The sequence below is a fragment of the Diceros bicornis genome, chromosome 17 (genome assembly GCF_020826845.1).
Source record: "Diceros bicornis minor isolate mBicDic1 chromosome 17, mDicBic1.mat.cur, whole genome shotgun sequence".
NCBI lineage: Eukaryota > Metazoa > Chordata > Mammalia > Perissodactyla > Rhinocerotidae > Diceros > Diceros bicornis.
The window spans coordinates 36,209,472-36,236,392 of record NC_080756.1 but is presented as its reverse complement, the minus strand read 5'-3'; the positions used below and the strand labels follow the sequence as shown (position 1 = coordinate 36,236,392).

The window sequence follows — 26,921 nt, the reverse complement described above, 5'->3', positions numbered from 1 at the left end:
ATGTAACCTGATGAATAGACCGCCCTACTTTCCTAGGGAAGAGAAAGGAGTAGGAAGTAGATGGAGATGGCAGTTTCTAGGTTCTCCTAGAAATTCTACCTAGAAAATTATTCCAGCACATTTTCTGGATATACTCTGACAATGTAGCTTTTTTAAGAGGTCTGTGGGAGGCTGTCTCCAAGATGGCCCCCAATGATCCTTGCCTCCTGGAATTCAGACCTTTATGCAATCCTGCCTCCTTGACTGTGAGCTGGATTTACTGACTCAGTTCTAACTAATAGAACACAGTAGAACTGATGGGATGTTACTTCTAATATTAGGTTATAAGAAGACTGTGGCTTCCATCTAGGTGCCCTCTCTTGTTCTCTCTTGAGGCAGTCCTGTGGAGAGGCCCATGTGAGTGAGCGGGGAGGTGAATTCTCTCCCATTCAAGCATTGAGATGACTGCAGCCCCAGCCAACACCTTGACTGCAGTCTGTGAAAGACCCTGAGCAAGGACTGCCACCTAAGCCACTCCTAGATTCCTAATCCACAGGACCTGTGAGACAGGTATCTGTGGTTTTCAGCCACTAAGTTTTGGGGTAATTTGTTACACAGCAATAGATAACTAATACAAGGACTTTCTTGATACTATAATTCAAAAAAATAAAATATGCAAATTTAGTACGTAAAAACATTCACCTGTGCCAATATGTTTTGTTCCCTCATTAATTTTTGACGTTCCCGGTTTGGCTTAGTGATAACCACATCCAGAACTTCTTGTCCATTATTAAGTACATCGGCAACAAAGAAGATGAGGTCTTCCAATAATTTGGTTACAAATCTATCATAAAATGAAAAAGAAATTTTACTCTATGATGTGCTTAATTGTAGAAAATATTTTTTTAATAAACACTAAGAACTGAAACACTGGAAAATTATTTTATAATAAAAATTCTTTCATGGATAAAATATCTAATGTAGCTAATGTTTACCTAAATCTTTACAAAGAACTTCCCTTCTCCAGTTCCTCCAGCCCCCACTCCTGCCTCCAGTTCTAATCAAGTACTTGCAAAAACCATTACAAAATAAAGCCACGTGAGCCCCAACAACAGATGAATTGATGCTTTTCTATAACTGACCAGCAAAGAAGAGAATTTTGCTTAAGAGAGAACAGCTATACTTCTAAATTCCTAAATACAAATCCTTTTTTCTACTACTGACTCAAACTACATTTCCTAATCCTCACCACATTTCAACATCTTTAATGTACAGAATAGGAAAAATTTAAATGATTTAAATGATCTGCAAATAGAGACAGAGTAAGCAATCAGATGCCCTAAATTGTTATGAAAGTATTAACTGATCTATAAAAACAAATATCCTAAACCATACACTAATGTTCACCTTTAACTCCACATCGTGGTTACTATTTTAACTGTTGCTTGAACTTCAGTGGCATTTAGTACCTGAAGTGTCTTGAAAACCTTTCCTCCCTTAACTTCTTCTTCCTCCCTCCTCTGCCTGCTCTTTATCATTTTCTATACAAATTTTTAATTTTTTTAATTTTTTAAAAATTTTGTCCAACAAATACATATAAACATATATTTATGCATATACATTAACATAATCATTCACTGTTGTTAGCATGGTCAATCATGATTACATCAATCAGAAAATTACAATTTAAAAGATTCCACAATTCCAGAAAAGCAGACTGTGTTCAATTAGGAAGCATCTTGATCCTGTCTCCAGATTTACCTCCTGAAAGAGAATGTACTTACAGGAACCCAAGTGGACCCATCAATAATCCAGAATTTTGCCACCCACATCCAAATTTCAGCACAGTTTCAGGAATCATAAATTCCACTTCAAAATTCCAGAGATTCTATGTTTTCTTGGTTTGCCTATTTTAAATTTTAACCCAACTTGTTTCTTTTTGAAAATGTGTCTGATAGGATTCCCTCACAAAAGCCCTGAGGGCAACCACAGAAATGTAAACTATGATTCATGTGCATCAAAATGTAGTGTGAATTTCTTTTGAAATCGTGACTTAACGTCTTCCAAACCATTCTGTTATTCTTAAAAAAATTAAAAAAAAAAAATATTTTGAACTCAAGTTACTTCAGCAAACTGAAATTAAGTTGAACTTCAGATGCTATTTGCTCAATCTCCAAGTCCAGTTTGAACATAAGTATCTGTATTTTCTTTTAAAAATTATTAATATTCTTTTTCTCTTCCTGTTTTGAGTTAAGTGTATTTAGATGTTTAGACATCTAAGAAAATATAACTTTGGGAGCAAAAAAAACAAGCTCATAGATATAGAGAACAGATTGGTGATTGCCAGAGGCAGGGGTTAGGGGGTGGGTGAAATGGGTGAAGAGAGTCAAAAGGTACAAACTTCCAGTTATAAAATAAATAAGTCATAGGGATGTAATATACAGCATGGTGACTACAGTTAATAATACTGTATTGCATATTTGAAAGTTGCTAAGAGAGTAAATCTTAAAAGTTGTCATCACAAGAAAAAAAAAATTCTGTAACTATGTGTGGTGATGGATGTTAACTAGACTTACTGTGGTGATCATTTCACATCATATACAAATATTGAATCATTATGCTGTAAACCTGAAACTAATATAGTGTTGTATGTCAATTATACCTCAATAAAAAAAATACATAAGAAAACAACTTCCCTGTAAACACATCGCAGTAAAACTTCAGGACATCAAAGACAAAGAAAAAAATCTACAAAATAACTAGAAAGTAAAGAAAAATGCCAATAAAGAAGAGCAAAATGTGCCAGAAAATAATTAAATTATAACATTAAAATACTAAAGGAAAATAATTGTCAATATAACATTCTATACATAGTTAAAGTAGCACTTAACAGTGGAGGTAAAATGAAGACATTTTCATATATGAAAAAAACTGACAAGACTTATAACCAACCCATAGATCTTGACTGGCTCAAAGAATGAATTTCAGTAAAACTTAAAATGAACCCAGAGAGAAGACTTCAGATGCAAGAAAAAGAAAGAAGAGGTAAAATATATTAAGAAATATAATTAACAACAAAAACAATTTTTAGAAACTAAATTTTTCAGTAAAAATAAGTGGTACATCACTGTTTATATGATACTTTTATTCCTTTGTATATGTCAACAATATAAAATAAAAATTTTTAATGAAAACAATAAACAGAGAACTATAGTTCTAGACAACTATTCCAGGAAAGATGGGAGGGAGAACATCAGTGCTTAATCAAAGCATTTGGAAGTACTTTACTCCTATGAGAAGAAGAAAGAAATATTTATAACTTCAAGTTTTATAAGAAAGAATATACAGTTAAAATGTATGACAAGAACTTAAGGGCAACTGCTAAAAATAGCAATATGACCTAAAGCTTCTAAACCAGTAGAGGAAAAGGAAAAATGGCGAGAAAAGGTAAACTTTATCAATCTAACAGAAAGTAAGGGAAAGAGTAGAGGGAAAAGAAAAAAACCTACTATACTAAAGAAAAAAAAAAAAGATAAAAATAAATCCGAACACATTATTTATCAAATGAAAGTAATTAAACTTGCAAATTAAAATAGACTATCAGATTAGATTTTAAAAATCTATCTCCCTGCTGCTCACAAGAGACATTACTAAAACAAAATGACCAGGAAATCTGAAATAAATAGATATTGAAAAGGCAGCATCAGACACATATTACACAAAAGATAGCTAGTATAGAGACAGTAATATCAGCAAATAAAATTTAAGGGAAAATGATGTTGCTATAGAAAGACATTAACTTTGAATCAGAAGGGCAAATGATCTAGTGATCACATGTTGGATGACCCCTATTCTAGATCCTGAGCTTCTATCTCGGGGAATTAGAACCAACCTCAAGCTGGTAAATTGCATGAAGACATGGCCATAGTCTGTGCTGTTCACTACCACATTATCATCACATGTGCATGCTGCATGCCCCAGTGCCTGGTATATACCAGGAGTTCAATAATACTGGAAATAAATAGATATTGAACTACAAATGCTGCAGAGGAACCCCACATCTTTTTCTGTATCCTCAGAGGTAAAATGTGGTGCAGAAATTCTGGTCTATGATTGCATGTGTCACTTCCTCCAGCTCTGAAAGGCAGTTAACCTCCCTCCCTTCTCCCCCCTCTCCCACACCTAACATGTTCCCAAGATGTATGCTCTATTTTGTTGATGTAACTATGCAGAATAAGATCAGAAAATTCCACTGAAAAGCATCTGAGGTTGAGGACCTTGGAGCATAACACAGGAGCTGTGCCTCCGGAGTCCATTCCTGGGGTGAGGAAAGGGGAAGCTGAAAGAAAGAGAGGATTCAAATACCCAGGAATCTCTGAGCTAGATCTACAATATTCTAACACCTTGCCGTTGACCTTGTATCATTCTTCCTGGTTTTGAGTAAAAGAATATCTAATAATAACTTCATTCTCCAGAGGGGAAAAAAGTCAGAGTTGTGTGGTATTCTCAGAAAGAACTTTATACTGAATTCTAAAACCAAGAAAATAGTATAAATGCATTCAACTCTGCCAATAAGCTCTATTGTACTGTCAGCTTTGAATGAATTTTGATGGAAGGTGACTTTTTAGAAATCACTAAATTGAGACCAATAATTGCAACTTCATAGTTCTCAGGCAAGACTTGCTTTTGGCTATGACGTTTTTCACTTTGAAACGGTGGGGAAAGAAGCAGGGGAAATAAAAATGCATGATCTCTGGTCAGTACTGGTCCAGCACCTTCCTTGGAATCATCCTGAGAGGTCAAGATTCTCTCCTGCAGTAACTGAGGAAGAGCGACTTGCTCAGGGGTACAGCCAGCAATGGCGGAGCGCTCATAATCTGAATCTTTATTTGTCCTTTTCTTCAAGGAACATGTTGCTGCGTAGAAGGGAGACTTTTTAAGAAAGGCTGAGTAAATTTCCGTGCATATGTGAGAGTGACAGAAACAAAGAAACAGATTCATCAAAAGAAGAGTTAAGACAAATCACAGGCAAATAAAAAGTGCTGTCTGCCTACTGGATTCCATTATCTGCCATAATTTCACTCTGATAGTTAATTATGTGTAGTCCAGAATTGTGGAGCAGTTGTTCCAGCTTCTGGCCCTTATTCATTTCCTGCAACAGGGCTGGAGGTAAGACTGAATACACAATAGTTGTTTTCAAATGCATGTTTGTTAGGGGAAAAACCAAGGTAAGAAGAGAGGAGGCTGAGAAACAACTATTCCATTTGTTTGCATATTTACGATGTTTTTCTATTGATAGAGGTGGTAGGAAGCAAGTTGGATTTCTTGTTCCTTTGTATTGTAAGATATATATCTAAAAGTTCACAAAACATATATGTTTAGTTAAACACATATACTTATAATGTGAACCCCATAAGGCGACCACCCACAGCAGGAAATGGAACATTTCAGGAGCCTCCTCAGATTCCTCCGCTCTAAGGGGAACACCATCCTGATTTCTGTAACAATCATTTCTTTGCATTTATTCATAGTTCGGCCAATTTCTTAAGAACCCCAAAGAAAGAGTTTAGTTTTGCTTGTTTTTAAACTTTACAAATAATCTTACATATAATATTATTGTGATATTATTACAAATAATATCACAAAGTGAATGCCTTTGTGTCTAGTTCTCTCTCAATCTAAAGTTCATTAGATTTATCCATGTTGTTACACATAGATGTAGTTCACTTATTTTCAATGCTATACTGTATTCCATTGTATGAATATACCAAAACTGTATGCACCTATTCAACTGGTGATGAATATTTGGATGGTTTTTAGTTCGGGGTTATTTAGAATAAGGCTGAACATTCTTAAACATGTGTCCTTGTGCAAGTGTGTAGAAGCTTTTTTCGGACAGATGTTCTAGAACACTCTTAGGAGTGGAACTGGTGAGTCACAGAGTGTTTGCTTCTTTTTTGTGCGTGTGTGTGTGTGTGTGTGTGTGGTAAGAACACTTAAGAGATCTACCCTCTTGACAAATTTTTAAGTGCATAATACTGTATTGTTAAATATAGGCACAATGTTGTACAGAAGATCTCTAGAACTTATTCATCTTGTATAAATGAAACTTTATACCCGTTAAACAGGAACTCCTCATTTTCCCCTCCCTCCAAGCCCCTGGCAACCACCATTCTACTCTCTGTTTCTATGAGTTAGACTATTTTGCAGCACAGCCAAGATATGGAAACAACCTAAAAGTCCATTGACAGATGAATGGATAAAGAAAATGCAATATATACATACAATGGAATACTATTCAGCTTTAATAAATAAGGAAATCTTGTCACGGGTGAACCTGAAGGACATTATGCTAAGTGAACCAAGCCAGTCACAGAAGGACCAACACTGCATGATTCCGCTTATATGAAGAGTGATTCCTTCTGTAACTTTGCTAGTTACTGTCAAACTATTTTCCAAAGTGCTTATACCAATTATCATCTCACCAGCTGTGTATGTGAGTTCCAATGAATGCCTAGGATATTGGTCAACAGCTTTTTCTGGTTCAGATTTAAAGATATGTAGCAGATTATGGCGAGGAGAAATATAGAGAATGCTTAAGCTCTGGTGTGTCATAAACATATGGGCTTTACAACCACATATGATTGAATCCCCCACTTACTCTGTGAGCTTCCCCAGTTTGCTTAACGTTCCAATTTTCCTTCATGTAAAATAAGAATAATGTCTATCTCAGGGCTGTTTGAAGAATTAGATAAAATATATCTATAGTGCCTAACACAGTACCGACACAAAGTAGGGACGAAATAATTGATAGCTATCAGTATCATTTTCTTTCTCATTTATTTCCAAAACAAGAGTTGAAGAATCAAGGATCCAGTTTCTCTGTGGGAGTTACAGAGGAAGAGAAATATCAAATATCAAATCAAGAGCAGCAAAAGGTACTGCAAATTTTTTATGAAACATTTAAAAAGAAAGATCAGAGAGTAACTAAAAACAACCGTTTTCAATCCAAGCTAAAATGGAAAATCTAAATATTCCACCAGAATTTAATGTCACCATTTTCATTCACTCACCACGATCTGCTCATTCGGAAGCAGGTGTGCTGCTATGAAGAACGTTCTAAATATTCCCTTAGAGTCATTCATTCACTTGAGGTTTACTGCAAGAGTTGGCAATTGACTTTTGATGATTTAAGAGCCATTTAAAAAAGTTACTAACCTCCTTTCATTCTGAGTTATTGTGCCGTTTTCCAGCTTTTTAACTGTGGTCGCTAGCACTTTATTTGCATCATTGGCAAAGTCTAAGTCTCGGACCTCAGACAGTGGGACAGACACAATGGCAAATGCTTCTTTATCTTCTTTTGTTTGGCAAGTTCCGATCTGCAATGTGTTTTTCCCATTAAGATTAGGTTTTTTAAATAACTATGCAATATTTTTCAAGTACCAACACATCTCAATATTGTTTAAGAAATACAGATAATCCAAACCCAATAATTCCCACAGGCATCATCCACTACGAAAGGCTGTAGGGACACACAGATTTTCCATATCTATTTCCTTCCCTGTTCCCAAAGCCCAACTGGAAACATGTCCCTTTCACACTTGCCCTTTGCCTCAGTGTCAACAGAGTAGAGGAGATGTACTCCTGGAATCTTCTCCGCTTTCTACATGCCCCTCCCACTCTTTTGGTATCTGTGCTGCCTCCTCCTAAATCACAGCCCTGCTGCAGCCAAGCCACTTAGTTCAGCTACCTAAGCAACTGGCAGACACGCGTGCTTGACGAAATTAATTGCAATAATCTCTAATACTGATGAAGATGGATTGTAAGGAACATGTCAATCTCCCCTAATCCTATTCACACAACATTTGAAAATTAAACCACTCTCAGCAATATTTACCTTCAACATAACAGGCCTCTCTTCATCTGTGTCTATGGGGATACTAGTACTGGTGACCCATGTGTTGGTACATAAATGCCTTAACCGAACATAGGAGTTCCTAAAAGCAAAATAACATGAAAAACAGATTATTAAAAATTAGCACACTTACATATTAACACATTTAACAGTTTCATACATGACATGGATATAAATATGTTTTAAACTAGTAATTGACTCAAGTATAGATCAGTCCGGTTTAAGATAAATTCTGAACTACAGACTATTTCAAAGCATGCAGTACTATGACCTAGACCAGTGGTTCTCAAAGTGTGGTCTCTGGACCAGCAGCAACAGCATCACTTGAGAACTTGTTAGATGTGCAAATTCTGAGGCTTCATCCCAGCCCACGGCATGGGAAACTCTGAGGGTGGGGCCCAACAACGAGTATTTTAACAGCCTCTCCAGGCAACCCTGAACCACTGACTGAGTAGCCATCTCAGTTAAAATCGCTGCCTGCTGCTGTCCTTCTTGTAGTTTAATCATCTGCATGTAAAAGTATATACAGTTGATCCTCATTATCCGAGATTCCACACTCACTAAAATTTATCTGTAGCCCCAAAATCAATGCTCAGGGTGCTTTCATAGTCATTCTCGGACATGCACAGGGTAGCAAAAAATTTGAGTTCCCCACTGCACACATTCAGTGAGGCCGGACAAGGTGATGCTCTGCCTTCTTGTTTCCGCTCTCATATCATAAACAGGTGTCCTTTTCGTGGTCTATTTAGGGCTACGTTTTTAACATTTCTGTGCTTCTTGTTGCTGAGTTTGCTGTTTAAAACAGTACCCAAGCATAGTGCTGAAGTGCTATCTAGTGTTCCTAAGAGCAAGACTGTGATGTGCACTACAGAGGAATTACTCGTGTTAGATAGGCTTCCTTCAGGCATGAGTTACAGCTGATGGTTGTGAGTGCAATGTTAGTGAATCAACAGTATATATTAAATAAAGTGTCTTTAAACAAAAATACACGCAAAACAAGGTTATGTATTGACTGAGTGACAAAAATATTGTGACCAGAGGCTCGCAGGAACCTAACCCTGTATTTCCCCTAGGAGCAATGGCTTAGTATTTGCTCATTCAGTGTCCCAGGAATAAGAATCGACTGTATAAGAACTGTGAGAGAGTGCCTGAGAAAGGCCAGCTAGAACTTCATCCAACTCAAATATTACCATATTTAGTGAATCTTTTATCATCATCATTTATTTAACAAAAATGGGTAAAGTGTCTATTAAAAGAAAAGCAGTGTTGGAGGCCGGGCCCATGGTGTAGTGGTTAAGTTTGGTGCTTTGGCGGAAATTTGGCTCTGCTTTGGTGGCCCGGCTTCACGAGTTCGGATCCCTGGTGCGGATGTACACCACTCGTCAGCCATGCTGTGGTGGCATCCCACACACAAAATAGAGGAAGATGGGCACAGATGTTAGCTCAGAGCTAATCTTCCTCAAGCAAAAAAAAGAGGAAGATTGGCAACAGGTGTTAGCTCAGGGCAAATCTTCCTCAGCAAAAAAAAAAAGAAAAAAGAAAAGCATTGTTGGTAAGTTCTCTGCCTTCAAGTTGCTGAGAGCATAGAAGGAAAGGAAAGACAAATAAGTCACAAAACATGAAGCAGAAAGCATTAGGACAATAAGAGAAAACCAAATAAAACTCCAAGGGCCTCAGGAAAGAGAGAAATTCATTCAACATCATGGTTCTGCTCATTCATAAAAGTAGATAAAATAGAGACTGAGTTTCAAAAATCTAAAATAGCAAAGATCCAATCCTGTCCAAATAATCAGAAATTCTAAAACACCTCTGATTTACCACTTACCATCTTCTGCATGAAATTACACAGATGTTATTTGGACTCAGTTGTCTTCCTCATTGTATTTTAAATATCTGGAAAGTGGAGCCATAGCTTATTCAGCTCTGTGCCCATATCCCCTATTCTTACCCCTCACTTGTTTAATCTATGCTTGCTGAGTCAACCTAGATTGCTGAGTTCCAAACTAAAGAGATTACACTTAAGTATAATAACTTGCAATTTTTAAGAATTTTGGAAATGAATAACTCTTTAGGACCTATGCTAAACAAGTCTGTTGTTATTAAGTCCTGATGTAATCCAAATGTCTAAAATACAAAGGCACTGTAGCATAGTGGTTAAGAGTACAGACTTTAGGGGCTGGCCTGGTGGTGCAAGCAGTTAAGTGCGTGGGCTCCACTACAGCACACAGAGTTCGCAGGTTCCCAGGTGCGCACGAACGCACTGCTTGTTGAGCCATGCTGTGGTGGCATCCCACATAAAGTAGAGGAAGATGGGCATGGATGTTAGCTCAGGGCCAACCTTCCTCAGCAAAAAGAGGAGGATTGGTATCAGATGTTAGCTCGGGGCTGATCTTCCTCACAAAAAAAATAATAAAAAAGAGTACAGGTTTTAAGTTCACACACTCGAGGATCAAATTCCACTTCATGAGTGTGACATGGGTGAATTAACCTAATGACTCTAAGCCAGTGGTTCCCAAACTTCACTGCACATTAGAATCACCTGGAAAGTTTTACAATCCTATTGCCAGGTTGTACCACACACCATTTAAATCTGAGTATCTGGGAGCTATGCATCAGCTCTTTTTAAAGAGCCCCAGGTGTTCTAATGTGCAGCAAAGGCTGGAAACCACTGCTCTGAGACCTTGATATTTACAGTCTAGTCCGTGAAGCAGCAGCATAGGCATTATCTGAGGGCTCGTTAGAAATGCAGAATCTCAGGCCCCCTCCCAGACTAAGTGAATGAGAATCTACATTGTCATCAGATTCCCAGGTAATTCAGTACACATTAAAGTTTGAGAAATATTGATTATAGAGTGGGAACTTTGGGAAGCATTGGACTCCTCATTGGAATCCCCTGGATAATAATAAAAAAAAGTGGAAAACCTGCATTCCACCCCCGAGACTCAGACTTCACTGATCTCAGTGCGGCCAGAGCAGAGAGAGGTCTCAGTGCTGCCCAGGTGATTTCAATTTACAGCCAACTTGAAAAGCACTGCTCTAAGTTGCTAGTTCCTGATTTGTACGAGTTGTTGCCAGAATTAAATAAGATAATATTTATAAATAACTTGACAGAGGGCTTAGCACATATGAAGTGCCTGGGAGTTATATTATAATAGTTACTACTGTGTTAATTAATGTTAGCTTTAATACAATTAATGACAAATGAATCCATGTTAGTACAATATTCTGTTCTATATTGAGAAGAGCTTCAACAGTTCCAAACAGTAATAGATTAACACTTCCATATAAAGCAAGGCTCAGGGGCCTTGTCATGGGTCTACACACATTATAGTGAGATCCTTTTATCATTTCCTTAAGTAAACTTTCTTGGTTAGAGTTCAAGAAGGACTCAATTTTTGATGAGTTCAAATCTAAGATGATTAAAGTCAGTAAGGATAGGGCCGGCCCTGTGGCTTAGAGGTTAAGTGCGTGCGCTCCGGTGCTGGCGGCCCGGGTTCGGATCCCGGGCGCGTACCGACGCACCGCTTCTCCGGCCATGCTGAGGCCGTGTCCCACATACAGCAACTAGAAGGATGTGCAGCTATGACATACAACTATCTACTGGGCTTTGGGGGAAAAAATAAATAAATAAAATTATAAAAAAAAAAAAAAAGTCAGTAAGGATTGATTAAGATCCCAATACTCAGAAGAGAAGGCCAGAGACCTAGATCAGGTAAAACCTTCAGAGGGGATCTCTTTACAGGCCTATATTAGTGGAACAGGGAAGAGTGAGAGATGGCTCATGTAAGACCAAGATTGGGCTACACTTCTCATGAATGAAAATAGTGAGGAAACACCCTGGGAAGCTCCAAGAAAGCAGTGTTTCTTGGCAGCATTAACACAGCAACTGTTTAACCCTCCCTGAAAGTAACCTACAGAACAATATCTGCATGGTTCAGCCTGACTTTCAACCTAAACTTCAGCCTAACCACCGTCATCTGCCCAAGGCCAAGTACAATAATGCTCTATCACGGAGAATTTAGAACCATCCCTAAACCCAATCATGTGGGCAAGACTCCTCTACACATTACAGAGAGCATCGTAGTGCTATTGTCAGAATGTAGACAGTTGTAGGCAAAAGACTTGAATTAAAATAGTCAAATCCAAGCAAAAGAACGTAAGTTATTCTCTTACATTAAGTTCTGGTTACCTTATTAGCAATTCCCCTCACTCATTTAGGTCCAGCTGGTTTTGGTCTCCCAGCTGGTCCTGCAGCACACCTTAGTAAATTTCAAGACTTTTCCATTTCATGTTCCTGCCCAGATGAAGTGGACTTGATCTCCCAAATCATTCACATCTTTTCTCAAATGTCCTCAAATGTTCTCAAATGTCAAAGAGGCCATTTCTGAACTCAAACCTAATAGAACTCTCCATATGCTGCAATTTTCTTCAAATCATTTTCATTATCTGACCTTATTGTTTGTTTATTGGTTCATTTATCTATTGCCTCTCTCCTCCTTTTGAATTTAAATACATGACCAGTTTGTTCACTGTTGTCTTCCCAATGCCAAAGGCAATGCCTAGAATGTAATCAATTTTCAATAAATATTTGTTGACTGAATGACTAAATAAATGAACAAATGGATGAATGAATAATGAATGAAATCTGGAATTTGACATGAAATTGTCATATGTGAAAATAAATTATCTAAGTGTCAAGAGAAATGCTTCCAAATTATTTTTCATTTTAGTAACCAAAGGCCATACAAGTAATAAAAATAAACAATTCTTATGAATTTTTCAGAATTTCTTTGGTCCTGCACATTTTAATCATGTATAAGAACAAAACAGACTACAGTAATCTACTCACAAAGAAGGCATGATTTTTTTCACACTCGTTCTTTACTTGTGCTTGCTCCCTTAATATCGGAAAAATTATATTAACATTATGATTTTAATTCCTTATCTACCAGTAAAATTATTCAAAGAAAGATCATCATTTAACTATATATATATATATATATATATTTTTTTTTTTTTTTTTTTTTTACCTTGGAACCAGACAATCAGCTCTCTGAAGAGTTGTGGCATCCAGTTCAAAAAGGGATGCAATGTCATTTCCATGTGGGACTGAGACCAGAGTGTACATGATCTTCTCCCCTGCCTGTCGTTTCTTCTTTGAAGTTGGGAGATCTCCATCTCTCTGTTGAGGAGGTACAATGTTACTTACTTTTATCAGGTTTCTTACTATCTTCTCCAATTAATTGGGAGATAAGATCTAAATTTGCATGTTATTTCTTCATTGGGTTATAGAGATGTGTATTCCATATCATGGATGTGAACTAGAGAGAGCAGCTCAGGCCTGAGAGCCTTTGAGGTAATTATTATCAACAGTGATAAGTCACACACTCCTGGAGGGGTGGCTTGATCTGGGCACATTATCAAGACACTAAGTCACAACAGTTATGGTCCCCTCCCTTGTATTAAACCTATTTACATAGTAGTAATTTTAACCACTCCACATTTAAAACAAACACAGAGAAGAAATAGTGTGTTGAATCATATAGCTTTCATAAATTAGAAAGTAAGCACGGCAGTGTTTCAGAATTCCTGCCTAACTCTCAAAACATAATTGGGACATTAACCTGGAGAGAAGGGGAATCAACAGCAACATTCCCATTCAGTTCATCGGCTCGTGCCATTAGATCCAAGAACATACTCCAATGGCACATAAAGTGAAATAAAATGAGATCTTCACAAATAGAAGGCTTCATGATGATGTGAAACTCAGCCAATATTTCCAGTACACCCATACCATTTTAAGCAAGCAACAACACAACATTAATGATTATTTATTTTTACTTGAACTTCCCTGACTCCCAATGCCCCATGGAAGAATCTGATGCCACAAGAAACCTAAATGTCATACAGCAAATACAGTATAAGCTTGGTAATTAAGTATATAAATATAATTACTTATACATATTTATTAAAACAAATGAAATTTTTAAATGAGAGAGAGAGAGAAATTGATTGCCATTATACCATCACGGGAAGTTGAATGAAAGTGAGGGAGGGAAGGGATGCTCAAAAGGCAAATGAAAGCAGTCCACATCCAATGACAAGCATTGATTTAATGGCTGCTATGACAATGAAATATTACACCTGATCGTTCCAAAACATTTACTTGAAGTTCCATCCCAAGATTGTGAATATCATTTTCTTTGGATCAGAAAATGCTTGTAGTTTCTTTCCGGTGTCTTCTGTAAATGGTGCACAAACTGGTAGCACCACTGAGCTGAGAATAGGCAGAGGAACTGCCAGCCTTCCTAAGTAGGAGGAGGACCGATATCTGCTAAACCCCACATAACCCAACAGCACCTCGTAGCTCTTGTCATTTTTTATTTATATGTCTTCTGCAGAGACCAAAATTCAGAGTTAAATGAAGACAGGGGCCTGGCAAACTCTCCCCAAGTAGTCTGACATCCACAACAGTTGCTTCTAATCAGTAAATATGAACTATGTTTACTGATCAGAAAAAAGCATACTTCACTTACCATACATTATAAGGGAGTGTAGAGATATAAGAAAGAAGGAAATGCAGAAACAGTGAGCAAACTATACTTTTGAACTTACACAAAACTTATCATGATAAAGCCATTCCCTTGGTTGCTCTCACTAATCTTACAACAAAAATTTGAGAGAGAGGAAGATGAGCATTACCATTTCCTCCAAATAAAGAAGTGAATGCAGTTACCTACAGGAGATGAAGGATGAAGGAAGGAGAGGAGGAAAGGGGATGGAGAGGGAGGAACAGAGGAGAAAGAGCGGGAGGGAAGAGAAGGGACAGGGGAATGAGGGAGGAGGTGGGGAGAAGGGATTGAAAGGGAAGGGGGAGGGGGGAAGAAGGAAAGGGGAGCAGTGAGTGGTGTAGTGAATGTTCAACCCTAAATTCAACAGGTCACACCTCAATTCAAACCTCAATCCAAGTGAAGCAAAGCCAGAGGCCTGGCCTGGAGCCCTTAAACTCTGAATGAGTCACTCCTCAAGGGGTAAGCAAGAACTCATGGCTAAGAACTTTCCTTAAGTCTTCTGAAAAAATTCTCAGGGGTCATGAGACCCATTTTCACAGTGATTTGCATTGAAGGTATGGAAGTCGGAATCGAAGACAAAATCCATGAGGGGAAAAATCACCCTCACATCCTTGGAGAAGAAAATCTAAATATCTTTAAATATTCCAATCAGAATAGTCCGGTCAGAGAAATGAGTTGGAGGAGATGGCTGTGTAGGCAACATAATAGCTTAGGATCATGGAATCTCGAGTTTGGAATGGGTCTTTAGAGATCATCTGTGAGCTAAAAAGACTTCTTCCCAAATAAATTTCTGGCAGCAGCTAGTCAACTGAAATTCTATTACTTAGAATTTATTCCTTTGGGTCTTGAAAACATTTTGGTTTTTAATTATCCCCTACTGAAATTTAGACAGCCTCTGTACAGTTTTGTTTATTTCCTGCATTTCAACTCTCACAATGGGGTTAGGAGGAAGATCCTAAAGGAAAGAGAAAGAGTTGAAACGGAAAGGTAGCAACAGCGGAGGAAGGAAAGGGAAATGAATGTGGTACTCTAGAGGAAAAATATAACACCAAAGGTACCATCCATGAAACAAATAATTGATAAAGTGGTTTTTGTGAAAACCAGTTTCTTCTGCTCTGTGAAAGATGCTGTAAAGAGAATGAGAATACAAGCCAGACTGGGAGAAAATATTTGCAAAAGACATATGTGATAAAGGACTGTTATTCAAAATATACAAAGAGTTCTCAAAGTTCAACAATAAGAAAACAACCTGATGGAGTGTTTGAAAGATCGTAGTGTAGGAGGACCCTGAGCTCGACTCCTCCCTCGGACACAACAAACCTACAACTACCTGTGGAACAATTTCCTCCGAGAGTAAACTGGAATCTGGATGAAAAGACTCTGTCCCTTGTTGTCCCACAACAAGGGGCACACAGGGAGGAGTGGAGGAGGGAGAGATACAGTCCTGCTGAGGAAAAACCACACCCTAGCCACGGCACTTCAACACTCAGGAGTGATCTCAAATGTATAGAATTTTCCCAGAGGAGTAGGGGATTCAAGTTCCACATTAAGCATCCCACCCCTTACAACCAGCACAAGACAGATGAGATCCCCAAACACCTGGCTTTGAAAACAAACAAAGAATATGCCTAGGAAAACTACAGAACTTCAGGGAAAGGAAAACCTGCTCTTAAAAGGCCCATGCACAGACTCACTTGACCTGAAAACCAGCACAAAAACACCAGATAGAAAAGTGCAAACTCCATTGGTAAAAGAGATTAACTTACTATGCTCAGAGAACACCTCAGAGAGGCAGGAGGTGGCTGGCCCATCCCCCCCCCCAGGGACTGAGACAATGGTGACAGCCATTACTGTGACCTAGTTCAACCATGCTACACAGACACTGGCAAGCACCATTGGAATCTTTCCTCTAGCCTGTTAGCAGGGGGCCTGATCCACCCACTAGAGCACCCAAGGCAGCCAAGTGCCACTAGGTCATGCAGCCAGCCACACCAGGGGCCTGCAGCAGTTTGCACACCCAGGCCTAGCAACCAGCCACACTGGGGGCCTAACTTGCTCACTAGCAAACCCACAGCAGTTGTGTGCTACTAGACCTTGCAGCCAGCCACACTGGGAGCTTGCCTCGCACAATAATGCACCCATAACAGCTTCAAATGGCCAGACCTTGCAACCGGTCAGCCCTGGGGTCAGCCCAGCCTACCCACATGCCTGCATCAATAGCAGCCTCACCACAATAGAAGAGTACACACAGCCCACATATGAGACACCCCTGGAGCATTTGGCAGAGGTCATGAGAGAGGAACACACTGCTGGGCCCCATAAGACATCTCCTACATAAGGCCTCATTTCTAAGACCGGGAGCCATAGCTGATCTACCTAATACATACAAATAAGCACGGAGAAGTAGACAAAATGAGGAGACAAAGGAATATATTCCAAATAAAATAACAGAACAAATCCTCAGAAAAAGGACTAAATGAAACAGAGATAAAGGAGTACACTATAACAGGCAGTATCAGTACTGCTTGATAAGGAATACAAACTAATGATCACAAGGATGCTCAATGAACTTGGGAGAAGAATAGATTAACACAGTGAGAACTTCAACAAAGAATTAGAAAATATAAAAAAGAACCAATTAGAGCTGAAGAATACAATAATGGAAATGAAAACTTCACTAGAGAAAATCAACAACAGAGTAGATGACACAGAAGAATGGATCAGCGATCTTCGTGACAGAGTAGAGGAAATCACCCAAGCTGAACAGAACAAAGAATTAAAAAGAATGAGGACAGTCTAAGGGACCTGTGGAACAACATCAAGCATACTAACATTCTCATTATACGTGTCCCAGAAGGAGAAGACAGAGACAAAGGGGCAGAGAACCTAGTTGAAGAAATAATAGCTGAAAACGTCCCTAACCCAGAGAATGAAACAAACATTCAGGTATAGGAAGCACAGAGACTACCACACAAGATAAACCCAAGGAAGCCCACACCAAGACACATTATAATTAAAATGTCAAGAACTAAAGACAAAGAAAGAATTCTAAAAGCTGCAAGACAAAAGCAATAAGTTACATACAAAGGAAACCCCACATGGCAATCAGCTGAGTTTTCAGTAGAAACTTTACAGACTAGGATGGAGTGGCATGATATATTCAAAGTGTTGAAAGGAAAAAACCTACAACCAAGAATACCCAGCAAGGTAATCATTCAGAATGGAAAGAGAGATAAAGAGTATTCCAGACAAGCAAAAACTAAAGGAGTTCATCGCCACTAAACCAGTCTGACAAGAAATATTAAAGGAACTTCTTTCAGTGGAAAAGAAAAGGCCACAAATAGAAATAAGGAAATTATCAAAGAAAAAAGATCACTGGTAAAGGCAAATATACAGTAAAGGTAGTGGATCAACCACCTATAAAACTAGCATGAAGGTCAAAAGACAAAAGTACTAAAATCATCCATATCTATGATAAGAGGTTAAGGGGTATGCAAAAATAAAAGAGGTAAAATATGGTCTCAAAAACACAACACATGAGGGAAGAGAGAGTAAAAGTGTAGGGCTTTTAATAAGAGGTCAAACTTAAGAGACCATCAACTTAATATAGATTGTTATATACATAGGTTATTATATATGAACCTCATGGTAACCACAAACCAAAAACCTATAATAAATATACAAAAAACAAAGAGAAGAAAACCTAAATATAAGACTAAAGAAAGACATCAAATTACAAAGGAAGAGAGCAAAAGAAGAAACAGAGAACTACAAAAACAGCCAGAAAAAAAGTAACAAAATGACAATAAGTACACACCTATCAATTGTTAATTTAAATGTAAAGGGACTAAATGCTCCAATCAAAAGACAGAGTGGCTGAACGGATAAAATAACAAGACCTATATATATGCTGCATACAAGAGACACATTTGAGACCTAAAGACACTCGCAAACTGAAAGTGAAGAAATGGAAAAAGATATTCCATGCAAATGGAAACAAAAAGAAATCTACAGTAGTAACACGTATATCAAACAAAATAGACTTTACCACAAAATCTGTAACAAGAGATAAAGAAGGGCATTACATAATGATAAAGGGAACAATCCAACAAGACAATATAACATTTGTAAATATCTATGTGCCCAACATAGGAGCACCTAAACACATAAAGAAAATATTAACAGACATAAAAGGGGAAATTGACAGTAACACAATAATAGTAGGGGATTTTAACACCCCACTTACATCAATAGATCATCCAGATAGTAGATCAATAAGGAAACACTGACCTTAAATGACACATGAGACCAGAAGGGTTTAGTAGATATATATAGAACATTCCACCCAAAAATGCAGAATACACATTCTTTTTGAATGCACATGGAACATTCTCCAGGATAGATCACATATTAGGCCACAAAACAAGTCTCAATAAATTTAAGAAGACTGAAATCATATCAAGTATCTTTTCCAACTACAATGGTATTAAACTAGAAATCAACTACAAGAAGAAAACTAAAAAAGTCACAAATACATGGAGATTAAACAAAATACTACTGAATAACTATTGAGTCAATGAAGAAATCAAAGGAGAAATCAAAAAATACCTGGAGACAAATGAAAATGAAATACTACATACCAAAATCTATGGGATATAGCAAAAGCAGTACAAACAGGGAAGTTTACAGCAATACAGGCCTACCTAGAGACAAGAAAAATCTGAAATAAACCATCTAACCATACACCTAAAAGAACTAGAAAAAGTAGAACAAACAAAGCCCAAACTAGTAGAAGGAAAGAAATAATAAAAATCAGAGCAGAAATAAATGAAATAGAGACTAAAAAGACAATAGAAAAGATCAATGAAACTAAGAACTGGTTCTTGAAAAGATAAGCAAAATTGACAAACCTTCAGCTAGAACTAAGAAAAAGAGAGAGACAGCTCAAATAAATAAAATTAAAAATGAAAGAGGTGAAATTACAATGGATACCACAGAAATACAAAGGCTTATAAGAGAATACTATGAAAAGCTATATGCTGACAAGTTATATAACCTAGAATATGTGGAAAAATTCTTAGAATTATAAAACCTTCCAAAACTGAATCAACAAGAAATAGAGAATTTGAATAGACTGATCATTAGCAAGAATATCAAAACAGTAATCAAAAATCTCCAAAAACCAAAAGTCCAGGACCAGGTGGCTTCCCCAGTAAAATTCTACCAAACATTCAAAGAAGATTTAATACCTATCCTTCTCAAACTCTTCCAAAAAACTGAAGAGGACAGGATGCTTCCTAACTCATTTTAAGAGGCCAACATTACCCTGATACCAAAATCAGACAAGGCAAACACACAAAAAAGGAAAATTACAGGCCAATATCACTGATGAACATAGATGCAAAAATCCTCCACAAAATATTAGCAACTCGAATACAACAATACATTAAAAGGACCATACACCATTATCAAGTGGGATTTATTCCAGGAATCCAAGTATGGTTCAATACCCACAAACCAATTAACATGATACACCACATTAAAAAAATGAAGAATAAAAATCATATGATCATCTCAATAGATGCAGAGAAAGCATTTGACAAGATTCAACATTCATTTATGATAAAAACTCTAAATAAAATGGGTAGAGAAGGAAAGTACTTCAACATAATAAAGGCTATATATGACAAACCCAGAGCTAACATCATACTCAACAGTGAAAAACTGAAAGCTATCTCTCTGAGAACAGAAATAAGACAAGGATTCTCACTTTCACCACTCTTATTCCACACATTATTGGAAGTACTAGCCAGAGCAATTGCGCAAGAAAATAAAAGCGATCCAAATTGGAAAGGAAGAAGTAAAACTGTCACTATATGTAAATGACATGATTTCATACGTAGAAAACCCTAGAGAATCCACCAAAAACCTATTAGAAATAATAAATGAATACAATAAAGTTGAAGGGTACAAAATCAATATACAAAAGTTTGTTGCATTTCTATACACTAACAACGAAATAGCAGAAAGAGAAATCAAAATTATGATGCTACTTACAATCACAACAAAAAGAATAAAATTTCTAGGAATAAATTTAACCAAGGAAGTGAAAGACTTTTACACTTGTCAAAAATTAGCTGCCCATAAATGTGTGGGTTTATTTCTGGGCTCTCACTTCTCTTCCACTGATCTGTGTGTCTGCTTTTCTGCCAGTACCAAGTTGTTTTGATTACTATGGCTTTGTAGTATACTTTGAAATATAGGAGTGTGACACCATGAGCTTTGTTCTTTTTTCTCAGGATTGCATTGGCTATTTGGACTCTTTTGTTGTTCCATATAAATTTTAGGATTCTTTGTTCTATTTCTGTGAAAAATGTCATTGGTACTTTAATAGGGATTGCATTGAATCTGTAGATTGCTTTAGGTACTATGGACATTTTAACTACGTTAATTCTTCCAATCCATGAGCACAGAATATCTTTTCGTTTCTTTGTGTCTTCTTTGATTTCTTTTAACAGTGTTTTATAGTTTTCAGTGTAAAGGTCTTTCACTTCCTTGGTTAAATTTATTCCTAGATAAAGTCAGTTGTAGAAATAACCCAAAGGATTTTTGTGAATATGTAGGCAAAGGGATTTGAGCACAAGTGGCTCTAGTGGAGTATTAGACAGGCACTATTAAATATGGTTTTAACTAAGGAAAATAAAATCTAACCAATTATATTGAACCATGTTTGAAGAAAGGCTTTATTAACAGAGGATGAGCATGTAACCCAAATAAATGGAGAGTCAATGAGCAAGAATATGATTGTGTCTCTCACCGTTGCCTAGTGTAGATGCAATGAATGAGTATTCCAGTCTTCTTGGAGGAATACCATATCCCTAAAAGAAATATATGTCATCTAATTTCCTGAGCTTCCTGGACACCAATCTTCTAATTATAATTTAGCTTTTGATATAGATGTTCCTTCAAGGAAAATGCACTAACTGACCCAATGATTTAGATCTATTTAGCAAGTGAAAGTTAGCACTGTGGTATACACATCAGTCAATTGTGAGTTCATTTAGTGGGAATCAGTTCTCCTGTATGCCCTCCCCTTTTGAAATGCTAATAAAATGAATTTTCCAGATTTATTAAAAAAAAAAAAAGCAGATCCAGGTTCCTAGAGATTGCCCTCCTACCACACCCCTCTTGGTAATATCTCCCTGTCAGGGTGCCAACAAGAGTAGTCACGGACCTTTCTATTTTGACATTCTTACACTGCAACAATAAAAATCTTTTCCAAAAGGAAAAACCTCAGTAATTAGGGTTAATTGAAAGAAGTCACTCTGAATTACTTATATTATTTAAGACCTATGGTTTAATTTTAATTACATAGGATAAGTGGAATGTACTAAAGTACCCCTAAATAGCTTGCTTCGGTCTTTGGAAAAAAGCTTTAACGAATAGATAAGCTCCACTTATAACTAGCATAACAATTATTTATTTGTGAAAAAGAGCTTCAAACATGTTGAGAAGTTTTTTTAAATGGTGCTGTAGCCTTAAACATTCTGCTTTTACTCTCTTGTACTCTAATTTGCTGAACAAACTCTCCTTCGTAAACAGTTTGACAGTAAACTTCAAGCCAGCCCCTCAGAATTTTTAAATAATGAAATCTGAATAATGAGTTACAAGTATACACTTTTTTAATATATAAGAAAAATCAACGTATTTCTATAACATGAAGACAGTTCTGTTCAAAATTATGTGTTTGTGGCTTTTGTTGATAAATCCACATCTATTTTTAAGTAAGAAAAAAGACACAAAAATTCTAGTTCCCTACACAAAATTACAGAAGCACAATGCTCTCCCTCTAGCATCACAATAATACATTAAGGTACAAGAAAGCTTAAACAGGTACTAAATTTAACATCCGCTAGCTGTCCAAAACATTCTCAATTTAGGGAATGCAGGGCCTCAGAATGTGAACCTAGTCTGCTGGGCTCTTATAAAACTAGCATTTTCACTCGGAAGGAAAGGCACACAGCCTCTCAGGTTATACAAGCTGAAACTCCCCTATGAAAAGCCAGCCAGTAAACGGATGGCTCTGGCCGCTCCTGCCCGTCCTGGGGCCTGCCTGAGGCGGCACAGCAGTTAGCCTCCTCAAATACCTTCTCTGTTGACTCATTTGTGAGTCATTGAATTTTTAGCAGAGACATCACGTTGCAATTCTGTTGTTAGGAGCCAGAGACATTCTGTAAGAAACAACGTATGGGTTCTCAGAGCTGATTCAGACCTGTGTGCAGCCGGGCAGCATAATGATGTGCAGGCATCTGCGTTTCTGTTCAGACCTTCCAGGGCTCTCACTGCTGACTTGATGTAACAGACACAACCCTGCCGTTTAAAGCTGCAAACGCTTCTTCTCTTGCCATCGTTCCTTAACAAACAGTTACTCTCCAACTAATTCCTAAGATGACCCATTTTTCTTTCTTTTCCTTATCACTTTACTACAGATGAACATATAGTAAAACTCAAGGAAATTTGGGGTCTTTCAGATTCTTTCAGAATCTGGTACCCCCCACAAGAGAAAAATTCCACAGAATAGAATTTTCAAGTATATTTCAGCAAAGTTTCATGATTCCTAGAATATTTCTGTTTATGTATGTTTATGCACAAAGACTGATGGTTCTCAACAGGAAGAGAGTTTGGCCCTCAGGGGTCATTTGGTGATTTCCAGAAACACTTTTAGGAGCCACAGCTGGGGGTAGCGGGGACCGCTACTGGCATGTAGTGAGTAGAGTCCATGGGTGCTGCTGAATATCCTACAATGCAAAGGAGAGCCCCCATAACAAAGAATTATCTGTCCCAGTATATCAATATTGCTGAGGTTGAGAATCCCCAGCAGAGACAAAAGATACCCCCTCAAAAAATCAGATCACATTCCATATAAATATGGTAATGTTAAAATGGGTGGTGTTAGTCCAAAAAAATCCCCTTCAAAGAGCCATTTGGAAAGACGCAGCCTTTCAAGGAAAGGCACTAATGACTGTCAGCTTCCCAGCTGGGCTTGACACAGTTCCAATGTTTACAGGGTCCCTGTGGATGCTGTACATTTGTAAGATTGGAAATAATAGGCTCCTTTTGTAAAATAAACACAGCAATTTGGGTCTTAATGGGAGCTCTGACACACACCGCCCCGTTTCAGCAGCACCATGCATTAACCTTTGAAGCTTCAAAAATGGAAGGCAACATTTTGATAAAGGTTTCTAAATTACAGGAAAAATATTAACTGGATATTAAATAGACAACATAGGGAAAATTAGAAAAGAAAATAATTAGCATGGTCACAGTGAACTCAGTTTTACTGGAACCCAGATCGGAGGTGAGATAGTGTTCTGTTTGGGAAAATTGATTCCATTTTTCACAGGCTAAACTCAAAGTGCTCCTTTGTTTTCTTTTTGAGACAGAAACGTAATTGTTGCTAGGTGGTAAATGGCCTATAAAATGAGAAGCCATATTGTTAGCTTTATTGTTCCATATTCTCAGTTTTGTTTACTTTCAAGCTAGGGATTTTGGAGAGAAAAAAATGAAATCAAATGTCTGTAGTTGCATGCATCTCTGAGATGACAGATGAGATCCAGTCATAAACTTCTACAGCAAACGCAGACCAACCTGTGTTACATGCAGTTCAAGTATTGCTGGTAACAATTGCTTAAACAGAAGAGTGCTCTTTCTCACCTTTAGAGGTGAATAAAGAAATTGTATTTCAGACTAATAAGGGAAAAAATCTATCAAGCTTAACTAAAAGCTTAATTAAAACAAAGAGTGAACTTCGCCACAGATTTATTACTTATTTATATTCTCTGTGCTGCTCCATAAACCTTCATACTCTATATTCTGCTACTCAGCTCGGCCCAGAATCATCAGTAGCATCACCAAATAATATGTGGCCGAAAGGAGAAGAGCGCAGAAATTTAATTCAATTGCACAACGTGAAGCTTTGATATGATGCCCTTTTTTTCTTTTTTTGTTTTGTGAGGAAGATCAGCCCTGAGCTAACATCCATGCCAATCCTCTTCTTTTTTAGCTGAGGAAGACTGGCCGTGAGCTAACATCTGTACCCATCTTCCTCCACTTTACGTGGGACGCCACCAGAGCATGGCCTGACAAGCAGTGCGACGGTGATGTCCGGGATCCAAACCCTGGGCCGCCAGCAGCGCAGCCCGCTCACTTAAACGCTACGCCACGGGGCCAGCCCCTGATATGATGCCCTTTTAACAGAAACAATTTACATTTCTAGCCTACCAACATTTTTTTTTTAATTTTTTGTGAGGAAGATAGGCCCTGAGCTAACATCTGCCAATCCTCCTCTTTTTGCTGAGGAAGACTGGCCCTGGGCTAACATCCATGCCCATCTTCCTCCACTTTATATGGGACGCCTGCCACAGCATGGCCTGACAAGCAGTGCATTGGTGCACGCCCAGGCTCCGAACCAGCGAACCCCAGGCGGCCGCAGCAGAGCACGCGCACTTAACTGCTTGTACCACCAGGCTGGCCCCCTACCAACATCTTTTATTCAAAGAATTTCCATTTGTCTGATTACATTTTATCCTTATGGCATGCAGGTGAGGGATCCTCATCCCATTATACAGGTGAGAAAACTGAGTCTCTGGAAAGCTCTCTGACTTGTCCAGGGCCACACAAGTTATGGTGGTGCTAGAAGCAGAGCTCTCTTGTCCTACACTGTGCTGAAGAAGTCACATGGAATATCATAAAAGTAAACCTTGAGAAAGAGAACAGCAGCCCCTGACATCCAACAGCTGGCCTGGTTTTATCAGCCGGGCCTTGGTGTTGCTAAGAGCTGGTCCAGCAGTCACAGCTAGGCTGTGGTGTTCTCCCACTGTTCGTGAACAATTTCACAAAACACCATCAGACAAGGCCATTCCGTGACTACAAATCACCACCACTCCATCGTCATGTCCGAACACTGACAAAATATGAACATTGTCCAAGCCACAAAAATGACTAAACATCCCTCTCTCCTAGCTAATATGAGCGACTGCTGCTTCTTTAGCAATTACAGCTTTCGCCTGGCTCTAGTCTGCCCTCACTATAAATAAAATTTAGTAAGATACCTCCTCTTCGTGACAGCATTCCTATCCACAGGAAAGCCCCGCTTCCTTAAATCCTCCCCAAAATCACCTTGCACAAGCCCAAATCCTATAATAGGTTCTTTCTAACACCCTCTTACTGAGATGCCCCCCAGTTCCCCATAGCATGTGTACAACGAGTAATAAAGCCCACTTGTTCGAGCACAGGCGTGTTCCTGGTGGTCTTCGGCTGGAGGCCATTGACTAACTTATAGTAAGAACCAAAGAAGCCACAATTCATACCTAGCTTCTCAAACATGGGTACTGATACTGATACCATTTTCCTAAATCATAGGAAGGTAGGAACCCAACAATCCTGGGGCAGCTATTTGAAAACCAAGAGGAGAAGAGCCACACAGAGTGATAAAATTGAATTATATATAGAAGATCCAATTGATCTAATAAGCCTAATTCTATGTTTACGGACATTTTGACACAAATTCAAGTTTACATTGTCAATGACCTGATAATTTAGCTTATTTCTATCGTAAACCTGACAGAGGGAGAGAGACGCCAAACAGGATTGATTCAGGCCCAGAAATTCTGATTTGATTCACCTCCCCCATATCAATAACCCCATAAAACATAAAAGCTATGTACCAATGCAAAGACAGTAGTCATTTTAATTAAACATTCCAACTCTTTCTAACAAAGACTAGAATTTTGGATGATACAGTAATAATACCTACCAATTCCAAAAGGGATTACTAAATTCCTAGGAAAATTGAATTATAGACTATGTCTATTTTCTATCAAAATATCTGACTAAATGTCTTTAAAAAAAAAATCCAACCCATCATCCAGATTTTATCAATTGTCCTGAACTTCTGGATTTTTGATTGAATTAAGTCATGTTGTCATTATAAATCATCTTCTTTACAAATGACGATAAAATGATCAGGGTGAATAATAATAAATATTTTAATAAAAATTGGCTTTAAAATAAAATTGAGATTTTTTTGAGTAGCACATGTTAGAATATCAGAAAAATTAGTTATCTAGTTGCTTGATGTTTCAATTTCTCCCATAAGTAGAACTAAAATTATTTTGACTCAAAAAACATTGTTCTGTTGTCCTATTTTAAAATTATGCCATAATTCCATTTCTCCTTCCTAATTCCTATGCACTTCTGAACACTAAACCTAGACTCATCACATATGCCAGATGCCCGTTGCCTTCAGCACTCTATTGTAAATGGCCTCCACGCTGTTAGAAATCTCCCGAAATACCCATTACTGGACACCTTCGTATGATCTAAGCCCTATCAGCTTTAACCTTTTATCTTTGATCCAGAGCCTCTACTTAGAGAATCTCTCTCAGAGTCCTTAG

General features: G+C 37.8%; 1 protein-coding gene across 1 annotated transcript in view; it reads right to left on the bottom strand.

Moving 5' to 3' along the window:
* Positions 1–26,921, bottom strand: part of ITPR2 (inositol 1,4,5-trisphosphate receptor type 2) — a 472,032-nt gene that overhangs the window by 327,827 nt on the left and 117,284 nt on the right. The window contains exons 11-14 of the mRNA XM_058558623.1: positions 12,925–13,076; positions 7,877–7,976; positions 7,198–7,358; positions 682–823 (exon numbers count right to left, since the gene is read on the bottom strand). Coding sequence (XP_058414606.1) covers positions 682–823; positions 7,198–7,358; positions 7,877–7,976; positions 12,925–13,076 — 555 coding nt within the window. The remainder of the gene's footprint in view (positions 1–681; positions 824–7,197; positions 7,359–7,876; positions 7,977–12,924; positions 13,077–26,921) is intronic.